Source organism: Corylus avellana, chromosome 4, assembly GCF_965113065.1.
Source record: "Corylus avellana chromosome 4, dhCorAvel1.hap1.2, whole genome shotgun sequence".
Lineage (NCBI taxonomy): Eukaryota > Viridiplantae > Streptophyta > Magnoliopsida > Fagales > Betulaceae > Corylus > Corylus avellana.
In genome coordinates, this window is record NC_142493.1 from 32083641 (window position 1) to 32106874 (window position 23234).

A 23234-nucleotide genomic window follows, 5' to 3' on the forward strand; every position below is an offset into this window, starting at 1 on the left:
TGTGTCAGTAGTACTTATTATATAATTACCCTTTTGGTTTTTGTCCTTGTACCGTCTGCCGAAATGACAAACTGACATCGTAGGTTTTGGTTTTTTAATGATGTAGCAGCACAGTTTCAAACGTAAAACATCCAATAAACAACTAGAAAAAGCAACATGTCGCAATTCTCAAGCAATTGCGTTAATCTTTTCTCTCCAAACTTGACTTAAATATATAGATACAGGTAAATTAAGGCGTTGAAGCTTATCCCTGCTGTACTGTTATGTTCAATACGCAATTCTAACTCTTAAAGTTGATATATAATGTTGCGTGCAAGCCAATTAACTTGTTCGTTAAATAACACTTTCCCATCTCATCGATCTCCAATGGATTGACAAATGACTAACTTCCGATTGGAGAGTCAGAGTCAGACACGTACACATCATGGATGGCAATGTACGTGCATGTTCATTCATTCCGAATTGTGAGAGCCATCTTTTTTGTTGGCATCTCAACCAATTAATTAATTACTTTCAGTACTAGGCATCAGATTAGGATAAGGTTAATTTACACAAAACTAAATGACTCGGACGTACACTTCCTAATTTATAGATGATCATCCTCTTAATTAGGCATTGATTCATCTTGTGGCGCAACCAGTATGAGGATAAGTTATAGCTATGGTTTTCCTCGTTAGGATGGAAAGAAATTGACATGTAATCTGTAGTTGAAATATAACACTTGACATCTCATTAGAATTAAACTTGACATTAATTAACGAATTTAAACAAATTATAGTATATGAATGGAAATATAAATTCCATGGAATTTGATTTATATATATATAGCCATTAGGGAGTGATATCATGGGAATTTTTTTGTAGAAATTGCTATTAATTATATATATATATATATATATGCAAAATTTTACTTATGTAATTAAATTAGCTAAACAAAAACAAAGATCATAATATATAGTATTACTTTAATTGGCTGCGTTTCTTTGTTTTATAAAGTTGTTGTTATCCTTTCATTGCCTCACGTACAGGAAGCATGAAAAATGAAAACCATCGTCTTGATCATGAGGTGATCTTTTCATAATGTGAAGGGCCAATTTGTCGTCAATTGCAAACTTTCTCAAATGTGAAAGCAACATGCATGCGGTTGTGATGGTGATTGAAAGGAATTGCAGATCGATTAGATTTCCTGGAAAAGAAACATGGATCTCCTAATTAACCTAACTAATCACCGTCAAAATTGTTTGAATTTGTGGGGTCTCTTTCTCCGACATGTCATGGCCGCAAGTGTTAATTAACAAACATGTTGACTAATTTGCAGTTTGCTTTGCACGCAATCTTCCTTAATTACCTAGCTAGCTAGTTACTGGCATGGTCCATTGTATAAATAAAAGCATATAAGTGGATGCCGCAATTAGGCTTACATATTGGACCTAATGTAATTAAGTAAGCTCCAAAGTTTTCTCAAATTGAGAGAATTTGAAAGGGAAACGATGCTTGTAAAATGAATTTTCATGTACATTTCTTTTCCAATTTATCAAAATTTTAATTGGTGTGCCATATAATAAGCCCCCAATAAGTGGGCATTCTTAACGTACTTAACCGGTCCTAGCAGGCCCGTTCTAGACAAGCCTTATAGGCTGGCCGGTCGAACCTAGCTAGACAAAGAAGGATGGGCGCACAAGCATTAAAAATGATCGGGCGCGCGGTGTCTAGTATATCGTAGTCTTACTCCCACCTAGACCCAGCGAGATATATACTTTGGGCTTGACCTTCTTTCTCTTTGGTATACTCTCAATTAAGAATTTAGCGTGCGATGATCAACTGATTCTTCGTTGATAATGTATAAACAAATCTTAAATCACTTGTCCATTCTATCATGACCTTCAATTTGCATGACTTCCATTAATTATCAATTAATGTCCACTCTATTTTAAGAATTTATCAAAATTTCAATAATGTATAAAGAAATTCTTACTCTAATAATGTCAATAGGATTGTGTTATAGTATATTGTATAACACACTTATAGAGTATAGATCAGTTCCTAATTGGTAGCTCAATCGATTGAAAACACGTTCAATCGGTTGAAAACACATATAATGAGACAGAGGTCATTAGTTCAAATCTAACTCCCATTTTTCCTCTCCTTGGACGGATATATCAGAAAAAATTAAGTATAGATCCATGAGCGCAAGTAACTTATACATGTATCTAACGGTTCTACATTTATGATCGGGCTTGACCTTCTTTCTCTTTGGTATTTCCTTTTTCATATTGTATTAAATTTCCTGATTCTGGACTTTATATTCAAAGCAAATCAGGAAGAAAAAACAAAAAATCTAATTTTGGAAATATACTGTATATGCCCAATCCATGGCTTATGAAATTCTACTTCTTCTTTTTTTTTTTGATGAAATTCTACTAATTAATTACTCTAAAAAGGAGGGGGGGGGGGGGGGGGGGGGGGTGGGGGAAAGAAGAAGAAGGATTTTTAGTTGGGATCGATGGAAATTATGTAAAAGAAGAAGCGTAATTAATTGGTCATCAAAACAGGGACAATTAATTTTGGATTGATGATGGATTAGTACTAAGGTGGCTGATGAAATAGAGACATCATATTTATTAGCCATCTGTCACAATATGTTTTTAAAAGGAAGGAAACTCAATCTCTGAACTACATTTCCCATTTGGAAATACCGGACATTCGATGATGTCTGACCCAGAAGTGTCCACGCATAGGTAGATCTGGTAAAGCTGTCTGTTACCCGAATCATCCACATTGCACTCTATCCATGGAGTGTATCCTATTGCTTCTTTTATTGCTCCCTTGATGCTTTCAAGGCTGTAAACTTTCCCATCTGGTTGTATTCCTGTAATTTTTTGTTTTTTTTTTTACCATGTTATTAATTTAGAGGTGGAATATTATAATCCATAAAATTAAACCTAATATCTAACAAAAGGCTGGAATTTTACCTGCGGTTTGAAGAGCTTGGAGGAGGTTTGCCTTGTTTTTAAGGTTGAGAGCTGCTTCGAAGTATCCATGTTGGTCAAGGACAGACTCTGAGCATGTCCCATGTTTCTCCCACTCGTGTGTCCAGAAAGCTATGCTGTTGCTGCTAGGGCAAGCCAGTGATGGCCAATTCTTTTGCATAGTGCTTGTGAGGTCTGATATCTACCCACATGGTAAACAAGAAGAATATTGAATTTTCCTTTGTAATAGTTATAGAACTTGAATGGTAAAAAGTTTCAAAATATGCCAATGACAATGACAACTACAATTAATGATGATGATCGATGACATGCGAAGGTTGTCATTTTTCTTGCCCATAGTTACAAGGAAAGAGAAGAAAATGTTTTATATAGATTCCCATTTACCTGAAAAAGAAGCCAATCATAAAAGACAAATTCTAAAAACTAAAAGGACACATACTCGAGAGAGATAAGAACGTATAGTACTTGAAAGGTAACATGAGAGAGCCTATATAAACTTCACCTGCCCAGAAAATAATTGAGCTACCCGACCGCCTATCCAAACAGGTGAGCTTTATAATTGTCTTGTTATATTACCTCAGATTGATTGAAGGGGCTGTCAGGATCACAGTTTGACGGATATGAGCCATCCTTGTAATTAGGCCAAAGCCCATGAATGCCAAAATCAGGTGCAGGCTTCCCGGTCGTTGGGTAGCAACAACTTTTTTGTGTGTCACAGTATGATGCTGGCCACTGTAAATATTAACAATGGTGGAAAAATTAATAAAACAAATAAAGAAATGAAATTCTTTAAGCTACGTACCCAAGATTAATCGAGAGAATGAACAAAAGTCAGTGATCACCTGTTGAACAAAGTAGAAAAAATCAAAATCCTGAGAAACACAGAGAAGGGAGAGACATTGTAGCACCAAAAGCTTGAGCAAGATTGAAGAGTACTGGGATTTCATATTTGGGCTTGTGTTAAATGACACAACCTTGGTGAATCTGATAGCTGTATTAATTTATAGAAGAAAAAATGGAAGGTTTTGTGTGGAGAATCCTAGTAACGGATATGCTGCAATCATATTAATTATGCAGGACATCTTCTAGGACTTTCCTTGTGTAACGTTTGAAGCACAATGATTGATTCATGTCGGCTAACCTTTTTCACATGCATGTCAGTGCATGTCACTTGTTCGTTTTTTTGTTTCTTTCTCCTTATTTTGCCTCCTTTACTTAAATTTATAGCGCCAATTTGGTGATCTTTTTTTATATCTTGTCTAATAAAAACACAGATAAGAATAAAGGGTAGATTAATAAAATAAAAGCATATATATATATAATGTTCTTGTCAATCCCTTTCTATTCCATGCTATTTTGTTTCGTTTTCATCCCATTTTTTGTCAAGAAATAATCAAACACACTTGACATATATATGTTAGTAGCGCCAAAACTTTCAGACTTAGCTTGTTAGGTTTAACATAAAAGTCTGTAATGCTTTCACATTTGGGACCAGTTAGGTTGGCACTGATGAGATGGATATGAACTCTTAATAAAGCTTTCTATTTGGACCATTCATTGAATCTTGTCATTCATATTAAAAAAAAGTTTGAACATTAATTGCCATTTTTTTTTTTTAAGTTTTGCCATATATATATATATATATATATATATATATATATATATATATATACCAGGAATTTTAGTGTATATATATACACTAAAATTCCTGGTTCCACAACTTCCACCCCTGGCAATGTCTTTCTTCTTTTTCCTTAATTAATTTCTTATTGTTTTAGAGGAAGATGAATCTTATTAGCTCTTGATCGATGAAGATCAACCGTACCTATTCCTTAATTAATTTTAGAAAATTGGAATAATTAACAAGATCCAACTGGAAGGTGTAAAATGAGGGTTTGATATATAGAAAGTCTTTATTAGGTAGCAGTAAATCCCCCGTGGTAGGATAGCGTGTTCACAACAAGCACTTGATGAGACAATGACAAAGCCGCAAATAGGACGCTTGTTTGGTTTGTAATTATTTGGTGAGAGAAGAGAACCTATTTATTTATTTATATTTATTATTGTGAAATTAATTGATATTTGTTTGGCCATTTGATGAGTAGGGAATTTCATTGCGATTTTATGTTTATAGGTGTTGATTTGATTATAATTTCATTGTATTTGGTATCATATTTAAATAATACAAATTACAAAAAAAAAAAAAAAAAAAGGTGTTCACATGGTGCTACTAAATTTAAAAAAGGAAGAGAGTGTATAAAAATAAAATGTATTAATTAAGAATGGGATTGAGACCCAGTACAATTGCTCCCATATTACTTTCAATTTGGCCCGTCAATTGTGATAGCCTTTGTGCGATTCACTTGCCTAGACACTGTAATTGGGAAGCTCGAGACTTGTTTAGGTAGGTGGGCCTCATAAAAAGCCCTCTTACAATAGCCGCTCAAAAGTGTGGGAAATAGGTGAAAAATAATTTCGTATATGAGAAGCGTAAACCATTTTACGCTTCATGAATGTTATTTTTCTTGATCAGCTGAAAATATTTACAAGCTAACCAATGTTTATGTTGCACCAAACACTTAAAAGTAAAAGAAAAAATCATTTTCAAAAAAATCGTTAAGGACCGAAGCAACAAAATTCATCAGAAATTACGCATCCCTTTGAAATTTTGAATTATAAGGGTGAGATAAAATCCTGGAGTAGCTCTGTAGAATGGGAGGCGTTTTAGGTTTTTTTTTTTTTTTTTTTTTTTTTTGACATGTCCACACAAGGGGAGGGGGAGGAGGAGGAGGGAGGATTCGAACTAATGACCTCCGCTTCATGAGGCATGGTTCACCTCCGTTTTATGTTATTCTATTACTTGTTAAAAAGCAACAATTATTTTAAATATTTAATTAAAACATTCGTATAATCGTAATTGCCCAGGAACCAAAAAAATTAAAACGTCCATATTTGTTTGTTTATTTATTTCTTAAAGGGTAGTGATCAATGTCATTTTAATACCTGAATAATAGACTGATATTTGGCAATATTGGGCATTGCAAGTTACATAAAGTGAAATGACATTTTAAGTGAAACAGAGATTATCTATTTTACGGTCAAGATTTTATTTTATTGCATTTAATGATACATACGGTGTTAAATTATTTAAAAATTTTAATGATGTGACACCACATGCATTTGTGATGGAGATGATCCTAATCTATTCATCTTAGTTATCTTAATTAATACCATGGCAAATGTTGATCTCCACAATTTTAATGTCTTGCTTTCACACACACTTGGCTTCTTCATTTTCACCCACATATATTTATGAAGTTTTGTTTTCAATGCAAGATTTTCAATCTAAACTTTATTCAAGTTTCTAATTGTTTTTTTGAGCGTTTTGCAATCTGGGTATAAAAGCAAATACGATTTTACTGTAATATGATTTTCAACCCACTTAAGGAAACATGTTTAAGAGGATCAGAGACATCCCACTTCCTCTGCTATAATATCCTAGAAGGAAGGGAACTCAACATTGGAGGAACATTTCCCTTTTGGTAGAACCGGACATTTGATGAGGTTGGATCCAGACGTGTCAACACAAAGATAAATCTGGTAAAGCTGGCTGCTACCTGATGCATCAACATTGCATTCAATCCCAGGAGCATACCCAGTTGCTCCTCTAATAGCTTCACTTATCCTACTTAAGCTGTAAGATCTCCCGTCTGGTTGGATTCCTGTAAAATTTTGAAACGACAAAATAATTAAACATATATGGTTGGAACTTGGACAACCAATTGCACGTACGTTAAAGAGATGAGAGGTTAATTAATTAATTTTACCTGCACTATTGAGAATTTGGAGGAGGTCCACTCTGTCTTTGAGGCTTAGAGTAGCTTTAAAGTATCCATGCTGCGGAAGGATAGACTCTGAACAGGTCCCATGTTTCTCCCATTCGTGTGACCAAAAGGCCAAACCATTGCTGCTTGGGCAGGCCAGCGATGGCCAACTGGTTTGCATTCTGCTAATTAGGTCCGAAATCTGTTGAACAATGATACACAAATGGGATGTGACATGAATAATTAGGTGTTCTTTTGTTTTGTGGGTGTCTATTTAATTCTTCTTTAGTATTCTTAAACAGATATATTTTCTTTTGGGTGTTACTCCTCTTCCTCTCTTTTCCTTCTTTTGGTAGAGAGATTCTACCAAATTTCCCTTCTCTTTGGATTGCGTGAGTGACTAATTCCCTTCTCTGTTTTTTTTTTTTTCTCCCAAATTTCCCTTGTCCTGCATCACAAAGTCTGCAGCCGTGGCATATGTGCTATATAATTATATAACATGTTATGGTAGGTACCTCGGATTGGTCGAAAGGGGTGTCGGGATCGCAGTTGGACGGGTATGAGCCGTCGTTGTAATTAGGCCAAAGCCCATGAATGCCGAAATTTGTTTCGGGTTTTCCAGTTGTTGGATAGCAGCAACTTTGTTTTGTGTCACAGTATGATCCTGGCCACTGCATTACTTACACCATTAGAGGTTCTGATGCACGTCAGGAAGAGCTCAGATTGATAATTAAGAATAAAGTAATCTCTATTGAAACAAAACAACTCCACTCACCTGTTGTACAAAGTAGAAGAAATCGAAACCCTGTGAAACACAACTAATTGCTAGACATTGTACACATAACAGCTTGATGATGATTGCAAAATTGGATTTCATCTCTCTCTCTCTCTCTCTCTCTCTCCTGGACTTAAGGTGGTAGTACTGTCATGTTGTAAAGGGCTGTATTTATCGGCCAAAATATAAGTGTGGACACTGGACAGAATATTGGCGGCGCCGCAGCATATCCTTGCTGATCCTCTTAATAATCTACTGCTGAAATTTTGTGTGTGAACACGTGCAAGTTAGCGTTTCAAGTCCTTCATTTCCTGCTTATATGCTGTCTGTTGTCTTAATCTTCATCATTAGTGTAACTCTGAGATTGCAAAATTAAATTAAATTAACTTTGGGTTGTTTTATTTTTGTAATTATTTTTTAATAAAAATTAGCTTAGGAAGAGTTTAGAAGGCCAAAAACAGCTACAAAATCAATATTTTATGAACTGCTCCCCTCCCCCCCCATGGATAAGAATTCACTTTTCCTATGCTCCTAAGTGGCCCATGTCAGCTAGAAAATCTTTTTAACTGTTTATTTTATAAGTGGGTCGGATCCCCTCCGGGCAGCCCTTCTCTGTGGGCTCTGCATTTCAGACCTTTTAGAACAGAGTGAGTCTGGCAAAGTCCTTTATGTAAGGTTGGTCGAAATGCGCCTTGTCAGTGATTGTCTCTGTGTCTAGTGCTGCAGTGCATATGTTTTCATGCATTTTTCTTCTCAATATGTTTTTCAAACCATAAAAATGCCATTGGCTGGTTCAGGATTCCAAGCAATCTTATAACTGTTTACGGAGGTGTTCTATCCACCTTCAATGTCAGAGGTGATTTACAATTTGTTTGAGGGAAATATAGGTGCCCAAAACACCAATAAAAGACCCTGCAACTAAAATTCCTACAATTATTATCAACTCTAACCCAAAACTTCGAACAGTTTTGTTCATCTTTAGGTAGCACAGGCATGGTAATAGTATTGACAATGTAACGCCTGTAAAAGCGCCAATAAACGCCATAACATAGCCGAAAAATGGTACAGTGCAGGCCACAAACGCTGTGCTGATCACAAGTGCCGTTCTGATGAGGACACTAGTAGCAAATCGGCTGTTGCCAATAGAAAATGTCTCCTCAATAGCTGTAGCAACCGGAGTAATTATAACTGCATACTTGGTGAGAGGAAGAATGAGTGTAGTATAAATTGCTATTTTTGTACTGATTTTTCTGATTGGAAGATTTAAGGTCACTTGAGACTTCAAATTTTGTCCGTACATCAGGTAGCCTAGGATGCCCACTGATCCGTAACTGATGGTACTAGTGATAAAGCAGACAAGTAAAACCTGCAATGAGAAGTTAAAAAAAAAAAAAAAAAACAGTGAAAAGGAATTTGTAATCATTGCCCAAAAATCAACCTTTCTATCCCAAGTAAAAGTCAATAGACAACAATAAGAATTCTAAAATGATCTCCCCCTCCCCATTGTGTGGAAAAAAACTCCCCTTACATAAAAATGTGATGTTGCGGTTATGTATATTATCTAATCTAGATGTTATCATTATGTGGAAATGATATGTACCATTAAGTAGAATATTGGAATTTGGAGTACTATTGCTTACCTTCGAGAACTGGCTTCTATCTTTCATGGAATTGCATAGTGTGGGGAAAACTGCATGGCCACAATAACAGAAGGCAAATAAGCTTATAGCAGTAGGCAGTCCACCCAAATTCAAAAGCATATCCCCTTCATGGAATCCAACACCATCAACTGCGCCAGCCCAGAAAACACAACCAGCCACAACAACAGAAGCCGAAACCCCTCCAGCAGAAAAATAGGCCAGCACGCCCAAACTCTTCAACCATGTGGTTGGCAAAATTACAAGGGCTGTGAGCAGAACAAAGCCTTTTTTCCCAGCAACTTTTAGGCCTGCAATTTTGAAGGCCATGTTTGGAAACAACTTCTCTAAGTTGTCACCTTCTAATATCAGAAACTCAACCGCAACCAAGTAAAGCTCAAGATACATGAAAATGGATATCATGGCTCTTCCTTTGTATCCAAAAGCTACCTCACCTATATCAGGATAACTTTTGATGACAGGATTTGTGTCCATACACCGTTGTAGAAGTAACCCTGTGTACCAACACAGAATTGCTACAAGGAGAAGAAGAATTAAGCTCAGCCACCCTCCTTGAGAAAGTGCATATGGAAGTGACAGTATCCCCACACCTGGGAAACATGGTGTTAGTATATTAAATGCCATTTTGCCCAACGTGGACAACATTCAAATTCTACTTATTATAAAATTCAGTCATGTCTACCTTTTTCTAAGTTGTCCTATGGTATCTAAAGCATACTTGCCAAAAAGCAGAGATATACCTGACAAAGCATTGATCCCATTGAAGCAAGTTTTAAGGAAGGTGGTGCCTTTGCCTTGATGCTCTGATTGTGGGAGCTGGTTCTGGCTCTCCATTCCCTCTGCTTTTAGGCCTTCCATCTTTTGTTGCCCAATACCCAAGCTTTTGGTTCATATAAAAGGAGGAGAAGCAGACACCTGCAATTTTCAATTGGTGACACATTATCTCCATTATTGGCTTCTGTTTTTTTCAGATAATAAAAGACAATTGCTTTGCTAAAGTTGATAATCATGGTGATGAGTAGATAGGCAATTAGTGGCAATTACCAAAAAGGAAGTGCACTCACATGCCACAAGCATTTCTTTCTAAGTGAACTCCTTCTCCATGTGAGTCCTCAGATTAGTCGTGCAACTTTCTACTACTACTCACTCGTTGTCCATCATACCTACCAGCACGACTACATGTGGAGATATTCTTACAAGGGTAATGTGCGTAGGATATAAAAGTGCAGTTTATAAACCTACCATGCATTTGAATTGAGGTTCTGTAATTTCATACTTGTAATTTTCTCTTTTCTGTGGTAGAACTGTTAAGCGAAGTTGAATTTGCCATGCCAAACTGCAATGATGGCTCCATGTGGGGGAATCGAGTTCTCAAAGTATTATAAGCTTAAACTTTTGAGATACGTAATAATTTAACCCGATATTAAAATCAAAAAATCAAAAGACACTAAATGCACAGTGCAAGTCTAATTGCAAATTATTAGAACTGGGCCTACAAACTCGCTCGCACATATTAACAGAGTGGATTGGTTGAGTTTTGATCAAACTGGCTATTGATCTTGTAATTGGGACAACTTCAATGGATGGTCATAGTATGCATGCTAGTGATTTTTACGTGCATTTTTAATTTTCAAACCTCAAATCGCTACTTAAACATATCAAAAGGAAACGGAATTTTTTCTACTGTGAGAAGCAAATTTTTTTTGAAAAACAAACTACACGTGATGAATTATGGTGCGAAAAAATTAGTTGGCCTGCTCTCTCTGTGGCCATTCGAGTCGAACGAAAAAAGAAGGTACACTTTGAAAATGGCACCCTTTTTCTTTGGACAGGAAAACAATATAAATTGGTGTCCGTTCTCAACCAACATCCACCCAGATTCATGCATATTTTAAGACTTGAAGACTTGGCTCTTTGTGATTATTAAAATAAAATAAAATAAAAAATGAAAAAAGGAAGAAGAAGCCGGAGACACCTGCCTTTACATGTTTATAATTTAATAGAATCCATTGACATTGAGCAACATAGCATAGAGAAAGACAAAACCCCACTGGTAAATCCCATAAGCTAGAACATTATTACCAAGCCAAAAAACATTTCTAAAAAGTACACCCATCTCACTTTAGAACATATAATTTTCTAAGACTGGCCATATATCTCTGACGTAAAAATATATAATAAAATATATGTAAAAGTGAAAGAGAGAAGAGAGTGGAGGCAGAAACTGATGAAATTTAGGACTATATCTGTACTATATCGAAGTATATTTTTAAACTGTATCACAATTGTCTATATTTATTGAGAGGTTAGGAGTAATAAGTACGTGAATAAAGACTTAATATAAAATATTCTAACATCAGTGCTGGCCTTGCTTTTGGTCACTTGTAAGTCTCAAGAGCATCCTGAATTAAGAATTTAGACTCCAAGCTTTTGGTCAACTACACTTTTAGTCTAAACAAGTATGGATAAGTAGTGTTATGTGAGATCTTAGGTTCAAGTCTGAATTATATTACCAATATACAATAAGAAAAGTGTCCACATCTAATCAATCTTTATGATGGAATATCTTGGCTGATCAGAACATGAAAGCACTCTTCTTTATTGATCATCTGGGATCAAACCAAATGCTTGAGATTTTCTTTTCCAATAACAAGAAGATAAGAAAGTAAAATAAGTCACTTTCGTTGCAACTGGAAATGTCAAATTACTCTCAACTAAAGACTTAGGAAGAAAACAAATTAGAATGTCTCAGACTGGTGAAACTTAATACGCAATTGCAATACATAACATATATCGTACATATTGTATGATAGTTTTCCTTAATCTTTCTTCTATACCATTTAAATATTCTTTCTTTATTCTCCTATCACCGTTCGGCCAAAGCTCAACCAAACAACACCCAACTGAACAACCCAAGGAAAAATCCCCTCTCAACCTCATAGCTATATATTAGCCGAAGGATGGTAGAACTTGGTGAGGTTGAGGGGACGCCCATGTTATTACCTTATCATGGAGAGACCAACGAGTAATTCTATAAGTCCCTCTTGTATCTCTCCAAGAATGATGTGCCTCTTAAAATTATCATTTGATTAAAATCAAATAATGATCAATTATAAGCCCAATGATGATTTTAAGAACCACATCATTTTTTGAGTGACACAAGAAGGGTTTGTAGCATTACTCAAGACCAACAAATCACCAGATATCATTTTTTCTTCTGTATTTGAAGAATTTGATACATAACTTGTTTTGGGATGACAAAATAAATACTTCCCAGTTCAAGGATGTTATTTCTCGTGAAAATCTTTAAGCTAACTGTTTATTTTGTAAGTGGGATAGGTACCCGTTCGGCACCCCAGGCTATTTGGAACAAGTGGATGTGCAGCCTCCTCTATGTAAGGTTGTCTGCATTGCAATGGTAGAAAAATTGCGCCATCAGCTAGCATAGTATGACTTGGACAATAGTGGACCTTTTCGAATTGATGGATCTCAAAGTACATCAGTAGCCGAAACAAACCAATAATGATCCCAAGCCGATATCTACAAGCTCGAACATGAAATTGATCTTGTTTGCTGCTAACAGCAAATTCTACTACCAGTAATCCCCACAAGAGCACTTCCCATCCTTGAAATGATGGAATCGTTGGACATCTCTAAGTATTATCTGCCTATCAAAGATCAATGATATAAGTTTAGCAGCAGAATGGCAATCCCCACATACTCGTAGGTTCTTCACCACCCGAATTGTTGTACCAGGGGGAGTGTTTAGGAGCCCAAAAGTAATAGCCAATTTCTCACTATGATATCTTAGAGTAATTTCTTTGTCTTTATCTTCCATGTCTGCATGAAAGACTAAAGAAGTATCAGGAATGTACCCAACCAACTTCAATTCCTTGACTAACTCATCAAGTGCTCGGAGCAAATCTGTAGATACAAATTGAACCCCCTCCCCAGCGAAGAATTCATGCACTACATTGTTCACCTCCACTGAGCTACACCCAGGCACCTTTGCCACCCCTTTATCTTTCATGCATTTCCTCAAACAATTCACATCTTCCCATCTCCCAGCCCTTGCACACAAGTTTGATAGGATCACATAGTCGCCACCATGAGAGTCATCCAGTTCAAAAATTCGTTCAATCACTTGCTTCGCCAATTCTACATTGCCATGGCTGCTACAAGCAGATAACAAGGTTCGCCAAAGTATGGGAGTGGGCTTGATTGGCATTTGATCTATGAACTTATAAGCCTCATCTAAGCGCCCAGCTCGACCTAACAAATCCACCATACATCCATAGTGCTTGTTCCCAGGAATAATCCCATACTTGTCAATCATACTGTAGAAATACCCACAACCTTCGTCTACTAAGCCATTGTGGCTGCAAGCATATAAAAGACCCAAAAATGTAATCTCATCAGGTTGCACTCTCGCCTTCTTCATTTCTTCAAACATTAATATGGATTTTGAACCATGCCCATGAGTTGCATATGCCATAATTATTGCTGACCAGACCTGTGTATCTCTAACAGACATGTTCTCAAAGACAGACACTGCATCATCCAGGCTTCCACACTTTGCATACATATCTATAAGTGCAGTGTTTACCTTTACATATTTATCAAAACCGTTCTTCTTAACATACTCATGTATCCACCTCCCCAAGTCTAATGCTCCTAACAAAGCACAAGATGAAAGAACACTAAGCATAGTTACATCAGAAGGCTTGAGATTGCTTGCTTGCAATTCTCGGAACAATGACAATGCCTCATTGGGCCGACTACTTCGAGCATAACCCGTGATTATTGCATTATAAGATACAACACAAGGCTCTGTTATCTTATCAAAAACACGGCGAGCTGCATCCACATCATTGCATTCGGTATACATATTTATCAATGTAGGGCATACATATACATTTTGGTTGAACCCAAGTTTGATAGCAAGGCAATGCAATTGTTTACCTTCTTGCAAAGCCTTAGAGCCTGCGCACGCCTTGAGGAGGGACGGGAAGGTATAGTCATCAGGGGCGACGCCAGAGCATAGAATATCAGCAAAGAGAACAATGGCTCGAAGAGGGGTATCGGAGCGGGCGTAGCCGCGGCCCATGTAGTTGAAGACCACAATGTCAGGTTGGGGAATTTGATCGAACAGGTTTTGGGCGTGGTCCATGGAGGCCCCACTGGGATTGAGAGTACAGAAACTGATGAGCTTGGAGAGGACAGCGGTGTCATTCTGGAGGTGGGTTTTGATCGTGAGAGCTTGGATTTGCTTGAGCTCTCTGAGAGAGGTGCACAGGGGTATGGGAAAGAGAGGAGAGTTTGGGTTGGGTATTGGAGAAGAAAATGGGCTTATTTGCAGAGCGTTAGCTGCTGCCATTTGTGCTTCGACTGTGTGATTGGGTTTGGTTGGGTGTGCGTGTGTGACCGTGAGGCTGTGGATGGAAAGAGTGCTCGCATGGTAACCACGTGGCACGTCCATATGATAAAGTTTAAACTTAAAATATCTGTTTTGATATGATGTTAAATAATTAATTATTTTAAAATCTTAAATTAATAAAAAAAAAATTATTTAGGGTAAAGTCAATTTATCCTCTCAAATTATCACTCCAATGACAATTTACCTCTCTAAACTATCAATTACGATAATTTACCCTCACAAACTACCAAAACAATGACAATATACCCCTAATTTAAAAAAAATGATGAAATTACCATTACTAAAATAAAAACAAAAATACTAAAATTTATTTATTTTTTCAAAATTTTAAGGATATTTTTGTCTTATTAAAAATTTTATAGGAGTAATTTCGTCATTTTATTGGCATTTGTGGATACATTGTCATTATTTTGATAGTTTGAGGAGTAAATTGTCGTGATTGATAGTTTGGGGGTAGATTGTCATTGGGGTGATAGGTTGATAGGGTTAAGTAAACTTTACCCAATTATTTAATTAACATTCTAATAAAAACCAATACAGTAACTCACAATTTCATATCTTTTTTTTGAACCTAAGTTTCACAATTCCATATCATTTGTCATCTTTAGTTAGCATTTTATACTACACATTAATTCATTGTTCTCTTTACCCAAATCTCTTTTTATTTTAAATTTGAAACCCATCAACTTCTTTGATGGACAATTTTTAGAATTTTATTTCTATACTAATTACCTGGTATATATGTGTGTTAATCATACATTAAAAATAAAGAGCACAACAATTATTCATCTTTCACGTCCAAAATATAGTCTCAGATTTCTCACACAAAGATGGAATGGGCATGAGCGAGTGCTAATGTTTGAAGCGGAGACCTTAACCACCTATTTATAAAGTCCTGATTTCATCTTGGTCTTTACACATAAGCTAGGTTAAGTGTGCACCAATTTAACGCAATTGACATAACAAAACATGCGTGTTTGCTTTGACGCTTAGGAAAAAAAAAAAGTTAAATCACTGTTACCCCAAAATCTTAAGTCGATAAGAAATAGTAAATTCACATACCGACTGACATACCGACTGACGTTCCCGGAAAGAAGTAAGATACTAGTGTTTTAGTTTGGTAATCAGAATTCATTGTTGACTTATTCTTATTACTTACAAGTTGAGGTGTGCCAGCAGCCAGCCACCTTCAATGTCAGAGATGATTTACAATTTGTTTGAGGGAAATATAGGTGCCCAACACTCCAATAAAAGACCCTGTAACTAAAATCCCCACGATTATTATCAACTCTAACCCAAAACTTCGAGCAGTTTTGTTTATCTTTAGGTAGCAAAGGCATGGTAATATCATTGACCCGGAAACACTCAGAAAAGCACCAATAAACGCCATAACATAGCCAAAAAATGGTACAGTGCATGCCACACACACTGTGCTGATCACAATTGCCGTTCTGATGAGGATACTAATAGTAGATCCACGTTTGCCAAAAGAAAATTTGGCCTCAATAGCTGTAGCGATCGGAGTAATTATAACTGCATACTTGGTGAGAGGATTAATGAGTGTAGTATAAATTGCTATTTTTGTACTGATTTTTCTGATTGGAAGATTTAACGTCACTTGGGACTTCAAATCTTGTCCGTACATCAGGTAGCCTAGGATGCCCATTGATCCATAGTTGATGGTGCTACTGATAAAGCAGATAAGTAAAACCTGCAATGAGAAATAACAACAGTGAACAGGAACTTTTTGTAATCATTGCCCAAAATCAACCATTCTATCCCAATTCGCAAGTAATAGTCAACAGTAAAGATTCTAAAGTCTCCCCCTCCCCCTCGATCATACCGGATGTGTTTGGTAATAGAATGAAAAAACAGTACTGTAACAGGTTTGATTGATATGAGAGAAAAAAATAAGAATATTTTGTATAAAAAAGTAAAAAAAATTATTTTGTAGTGTTTTTTTATTTGAATAGTAATAAAAAGTTATTGATGTGATGTAAAAAGTAAAAATGTTTGAATTAATTTTGAGAATAATTTTTTTGGTTTTTTGGTCCGGTCGGTATGGCCCTTTGCCAAACACAGCCACCATTAAGTAGGATATTGGAATTTGGAGTACTATTGCTTACCTTAGAGAACTGGCTTCTATCTTTCATGGAATTGCATAGTGTGGGGAAAACTGCATGACCACAATAACAGAAGGCAAATAAGCTTGTAGCAGTAGGCAGTCCACCCAAATTCAAAAGCATATCCCCTTCATGGAACCCAACACCATCAACTGCACCAACCCAGAAAACACAAGCAACCACAATAACAGAAGCCAAAACCCCTCCAGCAGAAAAATAGGCCAGCACGCCCATACTCTTCAACCATGTAGTTGGCAGAATTACAAGGGCTGTGAGCAGAACAAAGCCTTTTTTCCCTGCAACTTTTAGGCCTGCTATTTTGATGGCCGTGTGTGGGAACAATTTGTCTAAGTTGTCACCTTCTAATATCAGAAACTCAACCGCAACCAAGTAAAGCTCAAGATACATGAAAATGGATATCATGGCTCTTCCTTTGTATCCAAAAGCTACCTCACCTATATCAGGATAGCTTTTGATGGCAGGGTTTGCGTACATACACCGTTGTAGAAGCAACCCTGTGTACCAACAGAGAATTGCTACAAGGAGAAGAAGAATTAAGCTCAGCCACCCTCCTTGAGAAAGTGCATATGGAAGTGACAGTATCCCCACACCTGGGAAAACATGGTAATGAGATTGTACGTTGTTAGCTCTGCCTCTGTGTTAGTACATTTACAATGATCACAAGTAACTGATAAATAACTCAATATGTGTATTAGTAATCGGCGATATACTTGCTTCCCAGCTGCATCTCTCTGGTTATTTTGTATAGCATTTGAACACATAAAAATTCATGATCTAGAATGGAGCAATTATATATGCAACTATGAGCTGAAACTCTCAGTGAAGCAGTGATTCATACTAAATGCCAATTTCAGCAACGTGGACAGCATTCAAATGTTACTTTTATAAAATTCAGTCATGTCTACCTTTTTCTAAGTTGGTCTACGGTGTCTAAAGCATACTTGTGCCAAGAGGCAGAGATATACCTGATAAGGCATTGATCCCATTGAAGCAAGTTTTAAGGAAGGAGGTGCCTTTCTCTTGATCCTCTGATTGTGGGGGCTGGTTTTGGCTCTCCATTCCCTCTGCTTTTAGGCCTTCCATCCTTTGTTGCCCAATACCCAAACTTTTGGTTCTTATAAAAAGAGGAGAAGCAGACACATGAAGTTTGCAATTGGGTGACACACTATCTCCATTATTGGCTTCCTTTTTCTGATTATAAAAGACGATTGCTTTGTTAAAGTTGATAGTCATGAGGATGAGTAGATAGGCATCCAACTTCAACATTAATTCGACCAATACTTTGGTGTTCTTGAACCTAGTGACGATTACAGAAAAAGGAAGTGCACTCACATGTCACAAGCATTTCTGTCCATGGGAATTCCTTCTCCCTGGCAGTCCTCAGAAAATTAGGCATGCCACCACCTCTGACTTATTTGAAATAATTTGAATGGTACACAAAATTCTTATTGAAATAAAATAATAACAATATGAAAATTAACAATATAATAAATAAACTATAAGAGATGAAAAGTAAAGTATGAAAAGATCTCACAATGCTATAAAATTAATGAGTGTTGTCCTTAAAGGTTGATTCGTGTTTCTCAAAGTGTATAACTTGGTGCGATCGAATCCTTTAACACGCAACCTCCCAGAATTAGATTATAGCGTTTACTTTTGTTAATGACGCATTTTCAATAACAAAGAGTGATAGAACAACCTTTTTTTCTCAAAGTGGATGATGGAGTACAACAACAAAATAATTGTTACTAGGAAGCAATAACAAAGGCTAACACAATGCATGAAAGTCCAAACGTTGTAAGACAAAATCAAAAGCCACTTGAACCAACAAAGTCGTGATATATATATATATATATGCTGGACCTAAAACATAAAGAAAATATAATGACCAAAAACGGTTGAAAACCGTAAAACACTTGTTAATGAGCAAATGCAAATGGTTAAAGGAATATTATTGTTTTATTATTTTTATTTATTTATTTTTGACATATCCGTACAAGAGGGAGAGGGGGATTCTAACTAGTGACCTCTACTTCATTAGGCGTGGTCCCAGCCAATTGAGCTACCTCTTAGGTTAAATTTGTTATTTCTTATAAGTTGAGGGTTTTTCCTTTTATACTTAGTGATTTAATATGTTTTTATTTTTTTTAAATGTTTTTAATAATTTTAGTTTTAAATTTTTAATTTTTAATCAAGTGTATGGATATGTGTCAATTTTTTAAGGGGGTTGACGTCGATTTTGTCAAATTTTAGACAAAAATTAGACGGAGATATTATTTCCGTTTTTAGCCATTATCTTTTTTGAGAAAATGATATCTTTTATAAGAATCAATCACTTGATAGAGCTAATTGCTCTATCAAAATAACATCACATATACAATCTGAAAAACTCAGAGTCCAAGTTCTATGTATGATGTCATGGGCAGCAATAAGTTAGGAACATCGACTTAGATAAAACAAAAGCACATAAATAATTATAATTTATCTATATGTGTGTTTGTGCTTGTTTATATAAAATAAAAACATAGAATTTTTAAATTTAATCTCATAGCATCACAAAAATACAATAATATAAACAATTAGCAAAATAAACTAACAAGATCTATAGAGTTCAAGAAAAATGGTACAAAAAATAAATATTGTAAACCCAAACGACTGCAGAATAATAACCCAAAAAATAAATAAAAATAGATATTTTCATCATATTCCACATTTTTGTACAAATAAATGCAAAGAAAAAGAGATGGGAGGAAGATGGCTAAGAGAAAAAAGAATATAAACAGAATAATGCATAATATGTTAATCTTGGGGGACAAATATATCATTTTTGGGGAGAACGAATTCATAAAAGAAGTATATTTTATAAAGAACTGTAAAAAATTTGGGAGACATTCATCCCCACCCCAACACTTGGGTCCGCCCCTGTCCAGGGCCTGCTCGATCCATTTTGGGGCCTAAGATAATAAGTTTAAGTGGGACCTTTTTCTTATATTTAAATATTAATTATTTTATATTTATTTTATTTAAAATATTATTCTTACTTTTTATGATGCATAATTACTAATTAAGTTTTTATAATCAAGTTTTCCAACATCTCATTTTCAATTGATAATATGGATATTCCATTTAATTTTTCTTGTGACATTGTCGATCTTTGCCTTCTTAGGTAGGATTTTATCAAATTTAATTTTGAAATTTCTTCATAAGCAACCGTAACAGGTATTGTCAATCAAATTTTATAGGTGATACATTTAAAAAATAATCAAATATTTTTAGAGAGCCCCTACTATCAGGTCCATCCTGATAATACCCATTTTGCAGCCTCCAATTATTATGTGACACATCATCAATTTAAGAAAAATGCAAAAAATAAAAATGAGAACAATCACACCAAATCAGAGAAAAAAAAAAAGACCTGTAGCCGGCAAGACCCAGGCCAAACCCACGGACCCACATCGTGGGTCTCGCCAGACCCAGCAGTGAACGCCTCAAACCCAGCCAGCCGTTACCTGACTCAAAACCCGTTTCTAATGCCTTAAAACTCGTTTTGGGATTTAAAACTAAAACCTAGAGGTGAAAGATTAACCCTTTTATGGATTTTATTACCCTAAAATCTAGTGTATTTTGGTCCAACTTATTTTTGTGCACTTTTTTATGTTTTTGCTTATGTGTCGGTTATTGATTGGGGGCTGTAAAAGGGGTGTTATCACGATGGTCCTTATAAAAGGTTTTCTCATATGTTTATATAATTTAATATGTCAATCAAAACACTTTCTTTTATTTGTAAAATTTGTTTAAAACTTTATTTTATTTTATTACTTATTAGATATAGAATGACTTATCAATTGATTTAAGAACATGAAATAATAAGACTTAAAAGGAAAAAAAAAAAAAAAAAGTATTGAGAAAAATGGAAAGCTATAAAGTGCAATTTATAGTAGAATACAATGAGAAAAAAAAAGTTGGAAGTTGAGAAGTCACTAATATTATAATTTTATCTGTTATGCATAATGTAAACAATTAGAGTTTTATGCACTTTGAAAACTTTTTACTTTCTAAAAATTTATGGATGTTGAGACTTTCTATGAATATGAATAATAAATTTCAATATATAATTACTATTACCATAATTAGGGGCCTTAATTAGATACAATTTATTAACTTTTACCATATATTAGAGCCCTGTCTATGATCAACAGCATTTGCAGTACGGCTCACATGTACGCACTTCCACTCTGTGTGTCTTCCACCAAATGGCGAAAACGACTCCAGCTATTCCCCTTTGATACTATTGCGTCCACCACCTGCTTAGCATCTCCCTCAGACTACATGGGTCAATGCTAGCTCTTTACATAATAGTGCTGCATAATAGGAGGCCTCTCTTTCCCCTAGCACTATCGTCTCCACCATCCTATAATGCCAAGCCCATTCTGCTTAGGTGGTTGGCAAAACCTGCATCCCAATTTACAAACACCATCTATCTGGGGTGCCTTCCATTTCGCTTCTGGGGTGCTTTTGTTTTGTATCATCGATGATACAAAATAAAACTGAAGAGACAAAAAAATAAAATTATTAAACCACATGATAAAAAAAAAAATTTAATCCTAAATATAAAATGCACCCCGACACCGACATCTAGCTAACTCCCAAAAGCCTCATCTTCATTTGGGTCACAAGAGGGACCCAAGTGTTACGAAAAAGATTGTCTACACCCGAAAAAAAAAAAAGGAAAAAAAAAATTCTACCATTCAAGAATTTAAGAGAATAATTGTTAAGATAGAATGTGCAAATCATTTCACCAATCAAATAATGACAAGACATCAATAAGGAAACAAATCATTTTGAACCAATGGATTTCACCATTGCCATGATCAACAAGGAAACAAATCAATTACATCATTTGCTTTAGGAGCAAGATTGAATCTGTCGGGAAATAAATGAAGCACATTCTTTGCTTTAGGACCAAGAGTGAATCTGTACGTTCAATAATTCCATTCACATACTAAGTAAATGATTATGTTTTTCCTTAATTTAGGATGTTGCTTTTTGTATAGTGTTCATCATGTGTATAAGAATCACCACATCAAGCAATAAAATTATTATTTTTCAAAAATTTGTTAACATGTATCACAGTCGGAATCTTAAATTTGAACATTGACTTTATATTTTATCCCACGGTTTAACATGTGAATGAATAGTTAAAATATTAATTAAATAGTTAAATTTATTATCTTTTATAGACTTAAACTATAAATAAATGATAATTTAACAATAATAGGATTGTGTATCGCATGCAACTTGAGACATTCTATGTCTAATTAATGCTCTACGTACAATAGAAGATTACAACAACAACCCTAAGAGTCCAAGACATGTCTGTCTGAGAAATGCTAAGTTTTTCAAAAATAAAAAATAAAAAATAAAAAATTTGGTTCTTAAATAATTTGTTACCATTCTCACCCTTGCATGTGATATATTGTTTTAGTTATTTGAGAGCTCAAAATTTTGAAGAAAAAAAATAAAATTGAGAAGATCAAATGTCTGTGTTTCTCTCCATATCTTGTCTGTCATATTCATACGATCCTCTTTCTCTTTAACCTCTGGATTTTCTAAACAGAAAGATCAAATGCCCATTTAAAGGTAGCTAGATTCCCAACTTTATAACACCTACAACATGGATCGAATAAAGCTTCGACATCAACCCAGCACTCCATCCAATCTTTTTTTCACGAAATCAATCCACGATTGGTTCGTGTGACGTGATTGCCTGAAATTCATCAAGTCACGTAGGTTTCAGCTCTCCTTTCCCTGTTTGAAATGGTATCAGCCGCCTACATTTCCTTCTCAACCCAGATGGAGACTTCTATTTCCATCTGAAAAAAGAAGCTTCATAGTCTTTTGCCGCAGCAGCCGCCCATGCATTGAAAACAGTGAGAGGACGTGAAACAGAGTGTGTGTGAGAGGGAGAAACAACCCCTCCTTTTTTCTTACTTTTGTAGTGCTGCACGTCCTACCAGAAGATTTTGATTCTTATTTGGATGTATTAAAGCTATTTTTTCTTTACTAATTTACGGCTTGTTAATGCTCTTGCTACCGAATCACCAGTTCACCACTCATTCCAAACCCACCAAGCATGTACGCAGCGAAGTATTAGGAGTAGTACACTACAAAAAAGACAGGAATGGTGACACCTTTGTTAGTGTTGTTGTGTTAAAACAATGCTAATAGGCGTTCCTTTACTGTTCAATCGACATCTTTTACAGTGCAACAACGCCACAAATGGTGTCGTTGCAGCAGAAATTCAGCTTTCCTTCAATTAATCAACAATACAACTCAAGCAATCCCCACCAATAGCAAACCACTTAAAATTAATATTTAAATATTAATTAGATAATATTTATTTATT

The 23234-nt window shown here is 35.5% G+C and overlaps 5 protein-coding genes across 7 annotated transcripts; all 5 read right to left on the minus strand.

The window, feature by feature from the left end:
• Window positions 1–2558: 2558 nt before the first annotated feature.
• On the minus strand, window positions 2559–4027 carry LOC132179228 (extracellular ribonuclease LE). The gene is made up of 4 exons (XM_059591896.1): window positions 3833–4027; window positions 3567–3722; window positions 2973–3171; window positions 2559–2869 (listed from the first exon to the last, which is right to left on the minus strand). The coding sequence occupies exons 1-4, from the start codon at window positions 3935–3937 to the stop codon at window positions 2646–2648; spliced, it is 684 nt and encodes a 227-aa protein (XP_059447879.1). The 5' UTR covers window positions 3938–4027; the 3' UTR covers window positions 2559–2645.
• Window positions 4028–6373: 2346 nt separating this feature from the next.
• On the minus strand, window positions 6374–7700 carry LOC132179067 (extracellular ribonuclease LE). Of its 3 annotated transcripts, none has more exons than XM_059591693.2 (4): window positions 7590–7700; window positions 7330–7485; window positions 6818–7016; window positions 6374–6712 (listed from the first exon to the last, which is right to left on the minus strand). In XM_059591693.2, exons 1-4 carry the CDS (start codon window positions 7689–7691, stop codon window positions 6489–6491), a joined length of 681 nt encoding a protein of 226 aa, XP_059447676.2. In that variant the 5' UTR covers window positions 7692–7700; the 3' UTR covers window positions 6374–6488. The 3 variants fall into 3 exon arrangements, with proteins under 3 accessions (XP_059447676.2, XP_088371211.1, XP_088371210.1); XM_088515085.1 differs by having other exon boundaries at window positions 7330–7493; window positions 7590–7653; XM_088515084.1 differs by having other exon boundaries at window positions 7330–7511; window positions 7590–7653.
• Window positions 7701–8386: 686 nt separating this feature from the next.
• LOC132179066 (amino acid transporter AVT1I) lies at window positions 8387–10111 on the minus strand. The gene is made up of 3 exons (XM_059591692.2): window positions 9988–10111; window positions 9230–9837; window positions 8387–8955 (listed from the first exon to the last, which is right to left on the minus strand). The coding sequence occupies exons 1-3, from the start codon at window positions 10103–10105 to the stop codon at window positions 8440–8442; spliced, it is 1242 nt and encodes a 413-aa protein (XP_059447675.2). The 5' UTR covers window positions 10106–10111; the 3' UTR covers window positions 8387–8439.
• Window positions 10112–11983: 1872 nt separating this feature from the next.
• Window positions 11984–14634, minus strand: OTP85 (Pentatricopeptide repeat (PPR) superfamily protein). Its single transcript, XM_059591691.2, has one exon. The coding sequence runs from the start codon at window positions 14622–14624 to the stop codon at window positions 12840–12842; it is 1785 nt and encodes a 594-aa protein (XP_059447674.2). The 5' UTR covers window positions 14625–14634; the 3' UTR covers window positions 11984–12839.
• Window positions 14635–15866: 1232 nt separating this feature from the next.
• On the minus strand, window positions 15867–17917 carry LOC132179813 (amino acid transporter AVT1I). The gene is made up of 3 exons (XM_059592595.2): window positions 17794–17917; window positions 16811–17418; window positions 15867–16395 (listed from the first exon to the last, which is right to left on the minus strand). The coding sequence occupies exons 1-3, from the start codon at window positions 17909–17911 to the stop codon at window positions 15880–15882; spliced, it is 1242 nt and encodes a 413-aa protein (XP_059448578.1). The 5' UTR covers window positions 17912–17917; the 3' UTR covers window positions 15867–15879.
• Between the last annotated feature and the right edge of the window lie 5317 nt (window positions 17918–23234).

Bases quoted from the DNA above. Each gene is read 5' to 3' on its own strand.
- LOC132179228 (XM_059591896.1), bottom strand. From the start codon at position 3,937: ATGAAATCCCAGTACTCTTCAATCTTGCTCAAGCTTTTGGTGCTACAA. The intron at 3,172-3,566 runs GTAATATAACAA...CCATGTGGGTAG, and splicing joins GCCCCTTCAATCAATCTGAG to ATATCAGACCTCACAAGCAC. The intron at 2,870-2,972 runs GTAAAATTCCAG...AAAAAATTACAG, and splicing joins CCAAGCTCTTCAAACCGCAG to GAATACAACCAGATGGGAAA.
- LOC132179067 (XM_059591693.2), bottom strand. From the start codon at position 7,691: ATGAAATCCAATTTTGCAATCATCATCAAGCTGTTATGTGTACAATGT. The intron at 7,486-7,589 runs GTGAGTGGAGTT...TAAGTAATGCAG, and splicing joins TCTTCTACTTTGTACAACAG to TGGCCAGGATCATACTGTGA. The intron at 6,713-6,817 runs GTAAAATTAATT...AAAATTTTACAG, and splicing joins CCAAATTCTCAATAGTGCAG to GAATCCAACCAGACGGGAGA.
- LOC132179066 (XM_059591692.2), bottom strand. From the start codon at position 10,105: ATGGAAGGCCTAAAAGCAGAGGGAATGGAGAGCCAGAACCAGCTCCCA. The intron at 9,838-9,987 runs GTATATCTCTGC...CATGTTTCCCAG, and splicing joins TGGGATCAATGCTTTGTCAG to GTGTGGGGATACTGTCACTT. The intron at 8,956-9,229 runs GTAAGCAATAGT...TTCTCATTGCAG, and splicing joins ATAGAAGCCAGTTCTCGAAG to GTTTTACTTGTCTGCTTTAT.
- OTP85 (XM_059591691.2), bottom strand. From the start codon at position 14,624: ATGGCAGCAGCTAACGCTCTGCAAATAAGCCCATTTTCTTCTCCAATA.
- LOC132179813 (XM_059592595.2), bottom strand. From the start codon at position 17,911: ATGGAAGGCCTAAAAGCAGAGGGAATGGAGAGCCAAAACCAGCCCCCA. The intron at 17,419-17,793 runs GTATATCTCTGC...ATGTTTTCCCAG, and splicing joins TGGGATCAATGCCTTATCAG to GTGTGGGGATACTGTCACTT. The intron at 16,396-16,810 runs GTAAGCAATAGT...TTCTCATTGCAG, and splicing joins ATAGAAGCCAGTTCTCTAAG to GTTTTACTTATCTGCTTTAT.